The sequence below is a fragment of the Pongo pygmaeus genome, chromosome 16 (assembly GCF_028885625.2).
Source record: "Pongo pygmaeus isolate AG05252 chromosome 16, NHGRI_mPonPyg2-v2.0_pri, whole genome shotgun sequence".
NCBI lineage: Eukaryota > Metazoa > Chordata > Mammalia > Primates > Hominidae > Pongo > Pongo pygmaeus.
In genome coordinates this window covers 48,748,747-48,767,230 of record NC_072389.2, presented here as the reverse complement: position 1 = coordinate 48,767,230, position 18,484 = coordinate 48,748,747, and the positions used below count along the sequence as shown (strand labels likewise).

Genomic DNA, 18,484 nt, shown 5'->3' with positions numbered 1-18,484 from the left:
GTTGCAGTGACTGGTGATCGCATCACTGTACTTTAGCCTGGGTGATAGAGCAACACCCTGTCTTAAAAAAAAAAAAAGAAAGAAAGAAAAAAGAAAGATCAGCTCACAAAAATCTTGCGGGCCGGGCTCAGTGGCTTCTACCTGTAATCCTGGCACTTTGAGAGGCTAAGGCAGGAGGATCACTTGAGGCCAGGAGTTCGAGACCAGTGTGGTCAACATAGCAAGACCTCGTCTCTATAAAGTAATTTTTTGCTGAGATAGGGTCTTATTCTGTCACCCAGGCTTGAGTGCAGTTGTGCCATCATGGCTCACTGCAGCCTTGACCTCCTGTGCTGGAGCAATCCTTCCACCGCAGCCTCCCAAGTAGCTGGGGCTATAGGCATATACCACCACATCCAGCTAATTTTTGTATTTTTTGTAGAGATGGGGTTTTGCCATGTTGCCCAGGCTGGTCTCGAATTCCTGGGCTCAAGTGATCCTCCCACCTCAGCCTCCCAAAGTGCTGGGGTTATAGGCATGAGCCACTGTGCCCAGGCTTATAAAATAAATTTTTAAAAATTTGTATAAAGATTTTTTTTTAAGACAGGTTGTTGCTCTGTTGCCCAGGCTGGAGTGCACTGGCATGATCTCAGCTCACTGAAACCTCTGCCTCCCAGGCTCAAGTGATCCTCCCACCTGAGCCTCCCAAGTAGGTAGGACCACAGGCATGTGCCACTACGCCTGGCTAATTTTTTGTAGAGATGTGGTATGGCCATATTGCCTAGCCTGTTCTTGAACTCCTGGCTTCAAGTGATCCTGCCACCTTGGCTTCCAAAGTGCTGGGATTACAGGCATGAGCCACGGTATCTGGCCCAATTGTGTTTATATACACCAGCAATGAACAACTGAAAAAGGAAATAATAAAAACAATTCTATTTTCCATAGCATTCAAAAGAATAAAATGCCTGGAAACAAATTTAACCAAGAAGTTGAAAGATTTGTACACCAAAAACTACAAAACATTGCTGAAAGAAATTAAGGAAGGCCAGGTGCAGTGGTTCATGCCTGTAATTCCAGCACTTTGAGAGGCCGAGGCAGAAGGATTGCTTGAGCCAAGAAGTTCAAGACCAGCCTAGGCAACATAGGGCCCTGTCTCTACAAATTAGATAGATAGATAGATAGATAGATAGATAGATAGATAGATAGATAGATAGATAGATTTTTTTTTTTTTTTGAGATGGAGTCTCACTCTGTCACCCAGGCTGGGGTGCAGTGGCACAGTCTCCACTCACTGGAACCTCTGCCTTCCAGGTTCAAGCGATTCTCCTGCCTCATCCTCCCGAGTAGCTGGGATTACAGGTGCTTGCCATCATGCCCAGCTAATTTTTTTCTAATTTTAGTAGAGACAGTGTTTCACCATGTTGGCCAGGCTTCTCTCGAACTCTTGACCTCAGGTGATCCACCGCCTTGGCATCCCAAAGTGTTGGGATTACAGGCGTGAGCCACCGCACCCGGGGTCTACAAATAATTTTTAAGAAAACTTAACTGGGTGTGGTCGCATGCGCCTCTTATTCCTAGCTACTTGGGAGGCTGAGGCAGGAGGATCACCTGAACCTGGAAGGTCAAGACTACAGTGAGCAATGATTGCATCACTGTACTCCAGCCTGGGCAACAGAGTGAAACCCTGTCTTGCTTAAAAAAAACAAAAAAACAAAACAAAAAAACAAGGCAGGGTGCGGTGGCTCACACCTGTAATCCCAACACTTCAGGAGGCCGAGGCAGGCAGATTGCTTAAGCTCACGAGTTCAAGACCAGCCATCAGCATGGAGAAACCCTGTCTCTACAAAAAATTAAAAGAAAAAAAAAAAGGCTGGGTGTGGTGGCTCACGCCTGTAATCCCAACACCTTGGGAGGCTGAAGCAGGCAGATCATAAGGTCAGGAGTTCGAGACCAGCCTGGCCAACACGATGAAACCCTGTCTCTACTAAAAAATAATAATAATAAAAAAATAGCCAGGCACAGTGGCGGGTGCCTGTAGTCCCAGCTACTCGGGAGGCTGAGGCAGGAGAATTGCTTAAACCCGGGAGGCGGAGGTTGCAGTGAGCCGAGATTGCGCCAGTGCACTCCAGCCTGGGTGACAGAGCAAGACTTCATCTTGAAAAAAAAATTAGCTGGGTGTGGTGATGCGTGCCTGTAGCCCAGCTACCAGCACTCTAGCCTGGGTGACAAAGTGAGACCCTATCTCAAAAAAGAAAAAATTAAAGAGGACCTATATAAATGGAAAGGCATTTCATGTTCATGTTGAAGACATGATATTGTTAAGATGGCAGTATTCCCCAAAGTGATCTATGGATTTAATGCAATCCCTATCAGAATTTTAATGGCTTTTCTTCAGAAATGGAAAAGCTGACCCCTCTAATTCATAGGGAACTGTAAGAGGGCCTGAACAGCCAAAAGAATCTTGAAAAAGCAAAACAAAACTGGAGGATTCAAACTTACTAATTTCCAAATGTATTGCAAAGCTATAGTAATCAAAACAGTGTGGTATTGCTGTAAGTATAAATATATAGACCACTAGAATAGAATCAAGAGTCCAGAATTAAACATCTATGGCCAGTTGATTTTCAACAAGGATGTCAAAACTATTCAATGGAGAAAGAATAGTCTCTTCAATAAGCGGTGCTGAAACCACTAGGTATTCACATTGCAAAAGAACCCATTCATCCCTACCTCATACCATATGAAAATATTAACTCAAAATGGATCAGTGACCTAAGTATAAGAGTTAAAATTATAAATCTCTTAGAAGAAGTCATAGAGTAAATCTTAATGACCTTAAATTTGGCAGTGGATTTGTAGAACAAAAGCATAAGCAACAAAATAAAAAATAATTAGACTTCACCAAAACTAAAAATATTTGTGCATCAAAGGATATTATCAAAAAGTAAAATAACAACTACAGAAAGGGAGAAAATATTTACAAATGATATATCTAATGAGTACAGATGATAACAACAACAAAAAGACAACACAGTTTAAAAAGGAGCAAAGGACTTGAATTGACATTCTCCAAAGAAGACATGTAAATAGCTAGGAAGCACATGAAAAGATGCTAACTCTCATTAGTTTAGGGATATAGAAATCTAAACCACGGTGAGATACCACTTCACACCCACCAGATAGCCATTAAAAAATAAAGAAAAAGTGTTAGTTAGGATGTGGACAAACTGGAACTCTCATACAGTGCTAATGGAAGTATAAAATAGTACAGCTACTGTGGAAAACAGTTTGTTCCTCAAAAAATTAAACATAGGCTGGGCACAGTGGCTCACACCTGTAATCCCAGCTCTTTGGGAGGCCAAGGTGGGTGGATCACTTGAGCCCAGGAGTGAAACCTTACGCAACATGGTGAAACCTTGTCTCCACAAAAAAATACAGAAAATTACCTGGGCATGGTGGTGCACACCTGTAGTCCCAGCTACTCAGGAGACTGAGGTGGAAGAATCACCTGAGCCCCAGAGGTTGAGACTGTAATAAGCCAAGTTCATGCCACTGCACTCCAGCCTGGGTGTCAGAATGAGACCCTGTCTCAAAAAAAAAAAAAAAAATTGAAAACAGGTACTCAAACAAATACACACAGATGTTCATGGCAACACTATTCACAATAATCAAAGCTGAGGGTGATGGCTCACACCTGTAATCCCAGCTCTTTGTTAGGCCAAGGCAGGAGGATTGCTTAAGACCAGGAGTTCAAGACCAGCCTGGACAACATATCTCTACAAAATAGGAAATAAAAAAATTAGCCAGTCACGGTGGTGTGCACCTGTAGTCTTAGCTACTCTGGAGGCTGAGGCAGGAGGATTACTTGAACCCAGGAATTCAAGGTTACAGTGAGCTATGATCACACCACTGCACTTCAGCCTTGATGACAGAGCAAGACCCTTTCTCAAAAAGTCAAAAGGTAGAAACAACTGAAATGTCAATGAATAGATAAAATATAGTATGTACATACAATGGAATATTACTGAGCTATAAAAAGGAATGAAGTACCAATACATATTAAAATGTGGATGAACCTTAAAAACATTATGCCAAATGAAAGAAACCAAACACAAAAAGTCACATATTGTATGATTTTATTTATATGAAATATCCAGAATAAGTAAATCCATAGAGACGGAAAGCAGATTGGTGGTTTCCAGGGTTTGGGAGTAGTATAGAATGGGGATTGACTTCTTTTTTTTTTTTCCCATAAAGTGAAAGCAAGTTTATTAAGAAAGTAAAGGAATAAAAGAATGGCTACTCCATAGGCAGAGCAGCCAGGATTGACTTCTTAATGGATATGGGGTTTCTTCTGGGGTGACGAAAATGTCTTGGAACTAGATAGAGGTGGGGGTTGCACAACACTGTGGGTGTACTAAATGCCACAGAATTATACAATTTAAGATGGCTAACTTTTATGTTATGTGGATTTCACCTCAATAAAAAAAAAATTAAACCATGCAAGTACTAAAAGTAAGCAGGGTGTTAGTGGTAAATTCCTTTATCATCTGAAAGTAAGGAAAGCCTAATTCTGACTCAAAGTCAAACTTGTGAAGCAAAAAAAAGATTGATAAGTTAGGCCAGGTGCAGTGACTCATGCTTATAATAGCAGCACTTTGGGAGGCCGAGGCAGAAGGATCTCTGGAGCCCAGGAGTTCGAGGATGGAGTGAGCTATGATTGTGCTACTACACAATCAGCTACTACTACCTGAACAACCCCATCACTAAAAGAAAAAAAAAAGAAGTGTACAGAGAAAGAAATGCAGATAGCCATTGTACATATGAAATTATGCTTAACCTTCTATAAGAGGTATGCAAATTAAAACTACACTGAGATATTATTTCTCACCTGTTATATTGGAAGAAATCCAAAAGTTTGACAATACATTCTCTTGGCAAGTCTGGTGAAACTAGAAATCCTGTGCATTGTTGGTGGGGGTACAAAATGGTATAATCTCTATGGAGGTACATTTTGTAGTATCTCACAATTATAGTTAACCTCTGATCCAATAATCCCCTTTTTTTTTTTTTTTTTTCTTTTTGTGAGACGGAGTCTTGCTCTGTCGCCCAGGCTAGAGTGCAGTAGTGCCATCTTGGCTCACAGTAAACTCTGCCTCCCAGGTTCACATCATTCTCCTGCCTCAGCCTCCCGAGTAGCTGGGACTACAGGCGCCCACCACTACACCCGGCTAATTATTTGTATTTTTAGTAGGGACGGGGTTTCACTGTGTTAGCCACGATGGTCTCGATCTCCTGACCTCGTGATCTGCCTGCCTCTGCCTCCCAAAGTGCTGGAATTACAGGTGTGAGCCACCACGCCCGGCCCCAATAATCCACTTTTAAGAATCTATTCTGAAGCCATTTCTATGCAAAGTTGAAATAACATTTGCTTATTTATGTATTTTTTTAGAGACAGGGTCTTTCTCTGTCACCTAGGCTGGAGTACTGTGATATGATCATGCCTGGAGAACAGTGGCATGATCACTGAAGGCTGGAATCCTATGTTCAAGTGATCCTCCTGCCTCAGCCTCCCAAATAGCTGGGACTACAGGCATGTGCCACCATGCCCAGCTAATTTTTAAAATTTTTTGTAGAGACAGAGTCTCACTTTATTGCCCAGGCTGGTCTTGAACTCCTGGCCTCAATGACTCTCCCACTTAAGCCTCCCAAAGTGCTGGGATTATAGATGTAAGCCACTGCTCCCAGCCTGAAATAACATTTATATACAGTTATTCATTGTGACATTATTTAAAGTGGCAAAATATTGGAAATGACTCAAGTTCTTTAGTGCAAGAGTGGTTGAAAAAGCTGCGATATGTCCACTCAATTGAATACTATGCATCTGTTAAAACTAATGAGGAAGCTCTATATGATCTAATATGAAATAATCACCAGGATATATTATTAAGTGAAAAAAACAAGATGTAGAACAGTATTAATAGTATGTTACCTATATTGTAAGTAGAGAGGGGAAATAAAGAAAAAATACATATGTATTTACAAAAAATACTTACTAGAAGTATAAACCAGAAACAAAATTTATTACCTCAGATTTAACAATAGGGAGTGGGGCTGAAGGGCATGAAGGAAACGCAGTTTCTCTGAGTGTGCCTTTTTGTATAGCTTTGACTTGTGAGCCTGTACATGTTTTTCAAAATATAAAGTTAAAAAAGAAAAGAAACAAAACCTAAAATTGCAAAAAAAGAAAGAAATGACCCTAACTGTATATCAAAATAGTAACATAACCACACAGGTAAAATAATTTTTCAAATAACTTTAGAATACTTTATCAGTTCTTTGGTGGGACAAAAAGAACTATAATTGTAATCCTTATTCAGTAGTTTAATTGTTAATAGTGGTATTGATACTACAGTGATATTGATACTATGTATATAGTGTGTGAATATATATTATATAAGTGTGTGTATATATATATATATATATATATATGCATTATAGAGTAGCAAATAAGGAATTATGTTCCTGTTATTAGGAACCAGGATTTTCAAAGTAAGATAAATTAGATAGAAGTATAAATTCAAAAGACTTTTAAAATATTGTAATGATAAATATGAATTGGAAATACCAATATGAATTCTGGTTTTTAAGTGCTTTTTCTAGTACTATGCATTGGCAAATGTAGCATGAGCTCCTTTAGCAACTAGATTTTGGTCTCTATGTACCATTATCCACTAAAAGTAACCAGGATTCCATGGGGAAATAACTTGATTTTTGGTCTAGAGCAGGGTTTTTTTAAAGCTTTGTAGAAATTACTCTCCATCCCAGGAGTTTTTTTTTATTTATTTATTTTATTTTATTTTATTATTATTATACTTTAAGTTTTAGGGTACATGTGCACAACATGCAAGTTTGTTACATATGTATACATGTGCCATGTTGGTGTGCTGCACCCATTAACTCGTCATTTAGCATTAGGTATATCTCCTAATGCTATCCCTCCCCCCTCCCCCCACCCAACCAGGAGTTTTTTTTAGAATTTTTTTCCCTAATTACCTCCTACCACATGAAATTTTAACACCACAGATATATCATGTATCTGTTTATGTGTTGTGGCCATTTGGTGGACCATAAGCCATTGGAATAGCTAAGATTTTGTTACCCCCACCAAGAACCAATTTTGTTTAGAATGCATGGTTGAGGGCAAAGAAAGCCCAGGATGATCTTGCAGCATGTTGTAAAGGAAAGCAAGGAAGCAATCAAGCCCAAAGAGGCTCCCAGTGACAAAAATTGGGACAATTTTAGCATTAAAAAGAATAATTATGTAGTTGATTGAAGTACACTGAATGTAGCTACTCAGGAGGCTGAAGTGGGAGTATCGCTTGAGCCTAGGAATTTAGACCAGCCTGGGCAACATAGCTAGATCTTATCTCTAAGAAAATTAAAAAATTAGCCAGGCATGGTGGCATACATCTATAGTCCTAGTTACTCAGTGGGCTGATGTTGGAGGATTGCTTGAGCCCAGGAGTTTGAGGCTGCAGTGAACTATGCTAGCATCACTGCATTCCAGCCACTGACAGAGTAAGACCCTGTCTCTAAACACACACACACACACACACACACACACACACACACACACACACACACACACACACACTGAATATATATAATAAAAATCCACAAGCTCATAATGAATGAAAACAAGAGCTGGGTGCTGGGTGAGGTAGCTCATGCACCTGTAATCCCAGCACTTTGGAAGGCCGAGGCAGGGGAATCACTTGAGTTCAGGAGTTCGAGACTAGCCCGGGCAACATGGTGAAACCCCATCTCTACAAAAATACAGAAATGAGCTAGGCATTGTGCTATGCGCCTGTAGTCCGAGCTACTCAGGAAGCTGAGGTTGGAGGATTGCTTGAACCTGGGAGTTTGAGGCTGCAGTGAGCTGTGATCGTACCACAGCACTCTAGCATGGGTGACAGAGAAAGACTCTGTCCCCCCCCCAAAATTAAGTAAATAACACAAATTAATACTCATCCACCGCTATTGGAGAATATTTTTCACTAACTCTCTACTCTGAAAACCAATTAAAGGGAAATAAACATTCTGCCTTTTCAGTGAGAACTGTAGTTCAGTATAATCAAATAGTCCCATTTGCAGAAAGAAAGCTCTTCTTTACAGAAAATATGCCAGTTGATGGTGGAGAACTAGACATTCCTCAAAGGATCACCCCTAATCAGAAGGGGAAAGCTTCACAATGAGATCTTGTTGGTGCCACCTTAACCTAGTCAGTAAACTTAGCCTTACTTATAATGGGACAATGAGACAATATGCCTCCAGTATGATGCAATATACAGTACATGGGATCACCTCTTAAAGTATTCTTAACAAAATTATTTAACATAAATCAGTTAAGTTAGATCAATTTCCAGTTAATAGGAAATACAAGGGATAGTGCAATAAGTTAAATGATTCTATGTGGAAACAATCAGACAAGTCCAGAATGTGGGACATGACCTTCTGCAAAAACAACTGGCCTGTTCTTTTCTCTTTTCTCTCTCTTTTTTTTTTTTTTTTGAGATGGAGTCTTGCTTTGTTGCCCAGGCTGGAGTGCAGTGGCATGATCTTGGCTCACTGCAACCTCTGCCTCCCGGGTTCAAGGTTCAAGTGATTCTCCTGCTTCAGCCTCCCAAGTAGCTGAGATTACAGGCGCCCACCACCACGCCTGGCTAATTTTTGTATTTTTTGTAGAAATGGGGTTTCTCTATATTGGCCAGGCTGGTCTTGAATTCCTGACCTCAGGTGATCTACCTGCCTCGGCCTCCCAAAGTGCTGGGATTACAGGCATGAGCCACCGTGCCTGACCTTCTTTTCAAAAAGTTACTATGGGCTGGGGATGGTGGCTCACGCCTGTAATCCTAACACTTTGGAAGGCTGAGGCAGGCAGATTACTTGAGCCCAGGAGTTCAAGATCAGCCTAGGCAACATGGTAAAAGCCTATCTCTACTAAAATACAAAAAATTAGCCAGGAGTGGTGATATGTGCCTGTAGTCCCAGCTACTCAAGGGGCTGAGGTGTGATGATCGCTTGAGCTAGGAGGTCAAGACTGCAGTGAGCTGTGATCACACCACTGCACTCCAGCCTGGGTGACAGCGAGACCCTGTCTCCAAAAAGTTACTATGAAAAAAGGAGAGGCTGCACTATTCTAGATTAAAAGACGCTTCAAAGACATAACAAGATGCAGTGCATGGTTCATGTTTGGATGCTTTTATAAAAGACATTTGGGGGAATAATTGGGAAAATTTGAATATGGACTGGGTATTGAATGATACTAGGCAACAATTTTTAATTTTGTTTAGCTTGTTAATGGTGTTTGGCTATGTTGGAAAAATTTCTTTATATATATCTTTTCTCTTCTTTTTTTTTTTTTGAGACAGAGTCTCTCTCTGTCGCCCATGGTAGAGTGCAGTGGCACAATCTCTGCTCACTGTGCAACCTCTGCCTCCTGAGCTCAAGTGATTCTCATGCCTCAGCCTCCCAAATAGCTGGGATTACAGTCATGTACCACCACACCCAGCTAATTTTTTTTTTTTTTTTTGAGACAGAATCTTGCTCTATTGCCCAGGCGGGAGTGCAGTGGTGCGATCTCGGCTCACTGCAACCTCTGCTTCCCGGGTTCAAGCAATTCTCCTGCCTCAGCCTCCTAAATAGCTGGAATTACAGGCATGTGCCACCACACCCGGCTAATTTTTGTATTTTTAGTAGAGACGGGGTTTCACCATGTTGGTCAGCCTGGTCTTGAACTCCTGACCTTGTGATCTGCCTGCCCCGGCCTCCTAAAGTGCTGGGATTACAGACGTGAGCCACTGTGCCCGGCCTTAATTTTTATATTTTTAGTAGAGACGGGGTTTCTCCATGTTGACCGGGCTTGTCTTGAACTCCTGGCCTCAAGTGATCCACCCACCTTGGCCTCCCAAAGTACTGGTTTACAGGCATGAGCCACCACATCCAGCCGGAAAAATTTCTTGTATTTTATTATTATTATTGAGACAGAGTTTCACTCTGCCGCCAGGCTGGAGTGCAGTGGTGCGATCTCAGCTCACTGCAACCTCTGCCTCCCAAGTTGAAGCGATTCTCAAGCCCCAGCCTTCCGAATAGCTGGGATTACAGGCATGTGCCACCATGCTGGCTTATTTTTGTATTTTTAGTAGAAATGGGGTTTTGCTGTGTTGGCCAGGCTGGTCTTGAACTCCTGGCCTCAAGTATCCACCTGCCTCGACCTCCTAAAGTGTTAGGATTACCGGCATGAGCCACTGCACCCAGCCATTTTATAGATGCCATATTTTATAGATGCATATTGAAGTATTTAGAGGTGACATGTTTCATAATGTCTGTCATTTATTTTAAAACACTTTAGCATGCAGAAATAGATGAAACAAGTATGGCAAAAATGTCAATGTGTTAAATCTAGGAGACGGGTATATGGGCATTGACTGCACCAGTCTTTCAACTACTTTTTAAAAATATATGTTTGAAAATGTCCATAATATAAAGTTTAAAAAATTGAAAATGGTTTGGTTGAAGGGTCCCCAGGAAATACTACTTCTCAGCCAAGGAAGGGTAAGTTGGCTTTGACTTATGTTGAGAACCTGTGGCTCCTGGATTCTTCCTCATATGTCTTTTTTTCTTCCCTCTCCCTTCACCCTACCTCCTTTCCAGCCCTCTTTGATTCCATGCACAGCAGCCAGGCCTCAGATAATCCATTTTCTCCACCACGTACTCTTCATTCACCTCCCCTGCAACTCCAGCAGCGCTCTGAGAAGCCCCCTTGGTGTAAGTAATCCTTTTGGAACTGCCTAGACAAAAGTCACGAAGACTGGAGTAATTGGTGAATGAGGGGCCTGTTGCATGAGGTCAAAGAAGGTGAGGGTTGAAAGACCAGGAATATCCATTCTGGGAAGCAGTCTCATCTGCCATTTCTAAGGTGAAAGGAGAATCTGTTTATTCTCTCTCTTTACCTCTTTACCTCTGTTCTCCATGTTCCTTCTATTTCATTGGAGAGAAGCTTTTCTGCAGTATTAGAAATATATATATATATTTTTTGAGAGACAGAATTTCGCTCTTGTTGCCCAGGCACGATCTTGGCTCACTGCAACCTCTGCCTCCCGGGTTCAAGCGATTCTCCTGCCTCAGCCTCCCAAGTAGCTGGGATTACAGGCATGTACCACCACACCCAGCTAAATTTTGTATGTTTAGTAGAGACGGGGTTTCTCCATATTAGTCAGGCTGGTCTCAAACTCCCGACCTCAGGTGACCTACCTGCCTCAGAGGAATAATTTTTAATTTGGAGAGAAGTTCTTCCTCAAAGGGCTCTTTGGGGAAGAAAGAATGGAGACTTGATTCTCCTTTGATCCCTATTTATCTCTACAGTTTTCTCCAGTAAAGATGACTAGCAGACAACCTAGATATTTAGAAAAGCTGGGAGCAGGAGGCCGAGCGCGATGGCTCACGCCTGTAATCCCAGCACTTTGGGAGGCCGAGGCGGGCAGATCACGAGGTCAGGAGATCGAGACCATCCTGGCTAACACGGTGAAACCCCCGTCTCTACTAAAAATACAAAAAATTAGCCAGGCGTGGTGGCGGGTGCCTGTAGTCCCAGCTACTCGGAAGGCTGAGGCAGGAGAATGGCAGAGCTTGCAGTGAGCCGAGATGGCACCACTGCACTCCAGCCTGGGCGACAGAGTGAGACTCCGTCTCAAAAACAAACAAACAAAAAAAGCTGGGAGCAGGAGGGACTAGAATCTGCTACTTATTTTTACATGACCCTCTCTCTGTTGTCTGTTTTCAGTTTTCAGTTTAAGTTGAGGTGCTGCTTTTTCCCATCTCGTTTATTATCTCTAATCTATCACTAGTTATTTTTGGTAACAATGTGAACAGTGGAGCCACACAGAGTTGTTAGAGTGACTATAGAAAGGAGGAGCTACTGGTGGTAATTGGAGGTGGGGATATGGGCCAGAGGCACTGGTGAAGTATCATCCTGCCTCCGGGGAATAACTGAAATCAAATATGCCTTTCATTATTTTATTTGGATAGGACCAAAGTAAAGATTCTTACTTCATTCAGCATTGGACTTAACAGTTGTAGAATTTTGCCCTTTTTCTGGCATCCTGTTTGAGGAAGAAACTTTCCTCTCTGATACCAAGAATTCCTCCCCTGAATTTCAGATTATCCTACATTCTTTATAGGGCCATTGCCCTTTTTACCTGTTTCCTGGAGTGTTTATGATTTCTGTGCCCCTGGAAATCTTACCCTTCTCCCTCTTCTGTTTCTGTTTGACCTTTTTGATTTGCCTGAATCAGACCACTAGCAGGATATTAAGGCTACTTCTTTACTTGGGTAAAGCTCAGCTTACATCTTTTCTTTTTCTTTTTTTCCATCTAGTATCAGATTTTTGACTCAGTATCAGGTGTGTAGCATCACTGGTAAACATCTTCTTTAGGGTCTGTATGTCTGCATCAGAAATAGGCTCCACATTTCTTAAAGCCTTGTTGGTTCAAAACCATGATCTTCTCTCTCTCTCTTTTTTTTTTTTTTTTTTTTTGAGACGGAGTCTTGCTCCGTCACCCAGTCACCCAGGCTGGAGTACAGTAGCGCAATCTCGGCTCACTGCAACCTCCACATCCCAGGCTCAAGCGATTCTCCTACCTCAGCCTCCCAAGTAACTGGGATTACAGGCACGTGCCACCACACCTGGCTAATTTTTGTATTTTTAGTAGAGACGGGGTTTTGCCATGTTAGCCAGGCTGGTTTTGAACTCCTGATCTCAAGTGATCCACCCACCTCGGCCTCCCAAAGTGTTGGGATTACAGGCATGAGCCACTGTGTCTGGCTTCTTTTTCTGCTTGAAGCATGCCTCCTTTGATTCTTTTTTTTTTTTTTTTTGAGATGGAGTCTTGCTCTGTCATCCAGGCTGGAGTGCAATGGTGCGATCTCGGCTCACTGCAACCTCCGCCTCCTGGGTTCAAGTGATTCTTCTGCCTCAGCCTCCTGAGTAGCTGGGATTACAGGCATGCGCCACCATGCCCGGCTAATTTTTTTTTTTATTTTTAGTAGAGAAGGAGTTTCACTATGTTGGTCAGGCTGGTCTCGAACTCCTGACCTTGTGATCTGCCCACCTCGGCCTCCCAAAGTGCTGGGATTACAGGTATGAGCCACCGCGCCCGGCCCCTCCTTTGATTCTTTACAGAAGAGAGATAACTAGCATACCTTCAACTCAATGATGGATTGAGCCTTCGTAGGCTCAGGTTTACCAACTTTTCAAGGTTTTCTTCAATGGCAATATGTTCTGATGTTCCCTTTTCCCAGAATCTGTCATTACTGATACCATAGTGCTTTAATATATCGTTATAATATTATCAACAAAAATGATATTTACCAAGGGAAAAGTAGGTTAGTCCCGTACTAGAGGTCAGTGAAACAGTAGAGGATGGAGTAGGAATCATCCCACAGTGTAATTGAAGACTCTGAGGTCTTTATTACACTACTGTCAGGATGTAGGAAATCAGTTTTTTAATGTTTTCTGTGCATATAATATGCACAAGCCTGTAACATTGTATGTCCCAAGACTTACAAGCGTCTTAACTCTGGATCCATAGATGTGGTTTCAGGGTAGAGTCTATGAGCTTCAGGAATCACATGTAAAGATTAGTGTGAATATTCTTATATACATTTTTCCTGGAAGATGTGACTTAGTACCTCAAAGGGGCCACTGACCCCTAGAAAGGTTAAGAACTGCCATGTAGAAATTCCATGGCCATCTTCCATTTTTGGGTAAACCATTTTCTTTTTTTTTTCCTGAGACGGAGTCTTGCTTTGTTCCCCAGGCTGGAGTACAGTGGCATGATTTCGGCTCACTGCAACCTCCACCTCTGGGGTTCAAGTGATTCACCTGCCTCAGCCTCCTGAGTAGCTGGGATTACAGACAGCCGCCACTATGCCTGGCTAATTTTTGTATTTTTAGTAGAGACAAGGTTTCGTCATGTTGGCCAGGCTGGTTTAGAGTTCCTGACCTCAAGTGATCTGCCTGCCTCAGCCTCCCAAAGTGCTGGGATTACAGGCGTGAGCCACCACACCCAGCCAGGTAAACCATTTTCTTTCCTATTGTTCTGATTTACATGGTTTTTCTACATTCTTCTGCCAACTTATCACTTGGGCTATAAATAATGATTACCTCTGCCCCAGAAATACATTGGTTGCTTTAAAGAATGATTCTTAACAGAAGGTGTACATCAGATTCAATTGGGAGTGTTCCAACAAAATTATATTGCCTTCTTCCTCCTCCCTCCTCCAAGCTACACCTTTACACTAAACCTATAGAATTAGAATCTCTGGAGTTGAAAACTGGAAATTAGTATTTAAAAAATTTTTTTTCATGATTTATTTATGAACCACTGGGCTAAAGTATTCATATGCTTCCAAAGTAGGATTGAGAGGCCTTGGAACTTGGAATTGGGATGGGAGTGTATTTGTGAAAGAACCAGATGAAGTGGGTCTTAGCACTCTCTCCTGAAGTCTTAGATGTACCTTATTGTTACTCTCAAAGTATACATTAGGCCAGGGTGACAATTCTTGAGGTAAGCAAACTTAGGAGTCTCTGCTTAACTTAGGAAGAATTCAGACACTCTTCCCTCAAGACATAAGTAGCATAGGCCAACAATTCTAGCATTTGAACTATCTGCACAGGGTAGAGCCTACTCTTCCAGCTTCTCTGACTTGATCTCTTGACTTTGCTTTACAGACAGCAGTGGCCCTTCTAGCACTGTGTCCAGTGCTGGTCCTTCTTCCCCTACTACAGTAGATGGTAACTCCCAATTTGGCTTCAGTGATCAACCCTCCCTAAATTCACACGTGGCTGAAGAACATCAAGGCCTTGGGCTGCTCCAGGAGACCCCTGGGAGTGGAGCACAAGAGCTCTCCATAGAAGGGGAGCAAGAGCTTTTTGAACCAAATCAGTCCCCACAGGTGCCACCTGTGGAAACCAGCCAGCCATACGAGGAGGTCAGCCAGCCATGTCAGGAGGTCCCTGACATCAGCCAGCCATGCCAGGACATTTCTGAGGCGCTCAGCCAGCCATGTCAGGAGGTCCCTGACATCAGCCAGCAATGCCAGGAGAACCATGACAATGGTAACCACACATGCCAGGAGGTCCCTCACATCAGCCAGCCATGCCAGAAGTCCAGCCAACTGTGCCAGAAAGTCTCTGAGGAAGTTTGCCAGCTATGTCTGGAGAACTCCGAGGAGGTCAGCCAGCCATGCCAGGGGGTCTCTGTGGAGGTTGGCAAGCTGGTCCATAAGTTCCATGTAGGGGTTGGTAGCTTGGTCCAGGAAACCCTTGTAGAAGTTGGCAGCCCAGCTGAAGAGATCCCTGAGGAGGTCATCCAGCCATACCAGGGGTTCTCTGTGGAGGTTGGCAGGCTGGCCCAGGAGGCTTCTGCGATCAATCTGTTATCTCAGGGCATCCCTGAGATTGATAAACCATCCCAAGAGTTCCCTGAGGAGATTGATCTGCAGGCCCAGGAGGTCCCTGAGGAGATAAATTAGAAGTCCTGGGTGGTCCCTGAAGTGATTGATCAGCTGCCTGGAGAGGGTATTCCTCAAGCCCAGCATCCATCTGGTGATCCAAACCCTCAGAGCCAGTCTCTAGCCCATGACCAGCACTCACCCCTTCCACCAGCAACATGTGATTAATTTTCTCATTAGTGGTATCACACTATACCAGCCATTTGAGCCAGCAACCTTTTCTGTTGGCTAACTCACTGGCCAGCTCTCACCAGCAGTGTCTGGGGAAGTAGTTCTCTTGGTATGAGGCATACCTGTGCCAGAGCTGTGCTTGAGGAGGAGCCAGTTTTAGGTTCAAAGAAGCCATTGGCTCCTCACTTAGCCATTAGACTTGAATAGGATTTCCTTGGGGTGGGTTGGTCTGTCGTTACCCAGCCTTCTCTGAGCATCCTAGGAAATCACAGATTGTTAAAGGAAATGCCGCTTCACTGCTGAAAACACCATCTGGGGACAGCAAATGCAAAAGAGGGGACTCTAGGGTCTTCACTTTTCTGGGGAAATATTCACGACTTCTCAAGGTACGCTTAGACCATATGTGCATTCAGAGGACTCTTGTCTTTGCCAGCACTCCTCAGGTGAGCCCGGGATGGCTATCTGAAATGTCTGGAAAATAGAGTCCCCTCCCCAAACATCTGACATGGCCACTAAATCTTTAGACTTGCCTTATAGATCCTTCCATATCATCCCTTCTGCCTCAGTCCTGTTCCTCCGGGCAATAGCTCTAGGGAAAAGTAGGTATTAGACTGCTGTGCAAAATTCAGAGCAACTACTTAAAATGCTCTAGAGGATTCTTAGCCAGTCTGTGAAAGTGGGCCTCCCTCTGTGGTGGGGCTGTTTGGCTTAGGAGATGCTGTAGTAGTAGAGATAATCAGGTTCTATTTTAAGCAATCAGCAGAGATCAATATTGTACAGATACAAGCAAAGGTTTAATAAATAAATATAAATATGTATATACACATACATATGTGTGTATGTGTGTGTGTGTATATATATATATTTATTTATTTCTGTAGTTGTGCCAGGGACAGACTGGCCAAAGACCAAACACTGCAGGATCCCCAAGAAATTTGTCCTTATATCATTGTGTCTGAGGGCCAGATATGATTATGAAGCTTTTTCCAAAGATCCAGGGATGGGAATGGGAGTGGGTAGGAGGGGTAATGCTGTCATTGGAGTTGGGGGCCGGAACATTATAAGTGCTCAATAAATATAAACTAATGAGAATGGTGGTGATGGATGATGGTGATGTCCTTGTGAATTCAAGAATGAATATGGGCTGGGCATGGTGGCTTACACCTGTAATCCCAGCACTTTGGGAGGCCAAGGCGGGCAGATCATTTGAGGTCAGGAGTTGGAGACCAACCTGGCCAACATGGTGAAACCTTGTCTCTACTAAAAACACAAAAATTAGCCAGGCATGGTGGTGGACACCTGTAATCCCAGCTATTCAGGAGGCTGAGGCAGGAGAATCACTTTAACCCTGGAGGCGGAGGTTGCAGTGAGCCAAAATCATGCCACTGCACTCCAGCCTGGGCAAAAAAGCAAAACTGTCTCAAAAAAAAAAAAAAAAAAAAAGGAATACGACTGTGAATCAATTGTGTCTGTAACTGATTAATCTGAATCAGTCAAAAGCCATTATAGTTGAGCAGGAATGGGCTGTAAAAATACAGAGATCAGGTATCCAAAAATAGACTATAAAAATATAGAGATCAGCTGGGCGTGGTGGCTCATGTCTGTAATCCTAGCACTTTGGGAGGCCGAGGTGGGTGGATCACGAGGTCAAGAGATTGAGACTATCCTGGCCAACATGGTGAAACCCCGTCTCTACTAAAAATATAAAAATTAGCTGGGCATGGTGGCACATGCCTGTAATCCCAGCTACTCGGGAGGCTGAAGCAGGAGAATTGCTTGAATCCAGGAGTTGGAGGTTGCAGTGAGCCAAGACTGCGCTACTGCACTCCAGCCTGGTGACAGAGTGAGACTCTGTCTCAAAAAAAAAAAAAAAAAAAAAAAAGTAGAGATCAGGCATCCCAAGAGGAGCCTATAGCAGTTAACCCACTATCTCAAAAGGTATTTATTTATTTATTTAGAGACAGAGTCTCGCTCTGTCACCCAGGCTAGAGTGCAGTGGCGCGATCTCAGCTCACTGCAACTGCCGCCTCCTGGGTTCAAGCGATTCTCCTGCCTTAGCCTCCTGAGTAGCTGGGATTACAGATGCCCGTCACCACACCCAGCTAATTTTTTTGTATTTTTAGTAGAGACGGGGTTTCGCCATGTTGGCCAGGCTGGTCTCGAACTCCTGACCTCAGGTGATCTGCCCGCCTTGGCCTCCCAAAGTGCTGGGGTTACAGGTGTGAGCCACCACGCCCGGTCCCCAAAAGGTCTTTATTGAGTAAGTAGAGTGTTGGATGAGGGACTGGAAAGAGGTTCCCTCTCTGTGAAGCACCAGAGGGTACATGCCTTCTCACCAAGTTCTTGGAATCATCCTGTTAATTTTTCACTCTGATTGAGTGTCAGGAGGAGTTTATATAAAGGGGCTATGCCCTTTCTCTGCTCCCTTGACATCTTTACCATGAGAGAGCCCAGAACAGTGGGAGGGCTAGGATATGCCCCTCCCCAAATATACACATTCATAACCTGGCCACTTCTGACATACTTAGGACTATAAAGGGTTTCCATGGAGGAGGAAAGTCGACCGTTTTACTCCATGGAAATCCTGACTGCACAAGGAGAGTTGTTTCCAACCTCATTAGGCTCTGGATCTCTTAGGGTCCTTCAGCTTTTTACCTCTTTAGCCCAAGAGGCTGTCCAGGGTATCTGATCCTGGTTATTTGGTCCTCAACTCTTGACCCCACGGAATGCATATCCCCTCCCCAGGAGGCCCCCTGCC

General features: G+C 43.2%; 1 protein-coding gene across 37 annotated transcripts in view; it reads left to right on the top strand.

Moving 5' to 3' along the window:
- PPIP5K1 (diphosphoinositol pentakisphosphate kinase 1) overlaps nt 1–16,818 on the top strand; it is a 57,176-nt gene extending 40,358 nt beyond the window's left edge. For 18 of the 37 annotated variants that reach the window (XM_063652183.1, XM_063652191.1, XM_054452197.2 and 15 more), the window contains 2 exons: nt 10,696–10,809; nt 14,774–16,818. In XM_063652183.1, coding sequence (XP_063508253.1) covers nt 10,696–10,809; nt 14,774–15,576 — 917 coding nt within the window. In that variant the 3' untranslated portion in view covers nt 15,577–16,818. Of the gene's footprint in view, nt 1–10,695; nt 10,810–13,996; nt 14,117–14,773 lie in introns of all 37 variants that reach the window. The other 19 variants (XM_063652179.1, XM_063652178.1, XM_063652184.1 and 16 more) reach the window with 2 other exon arrangements.
- Nucleotides 16,819–18,484: the final 1,666 nt, after the last annotated feature.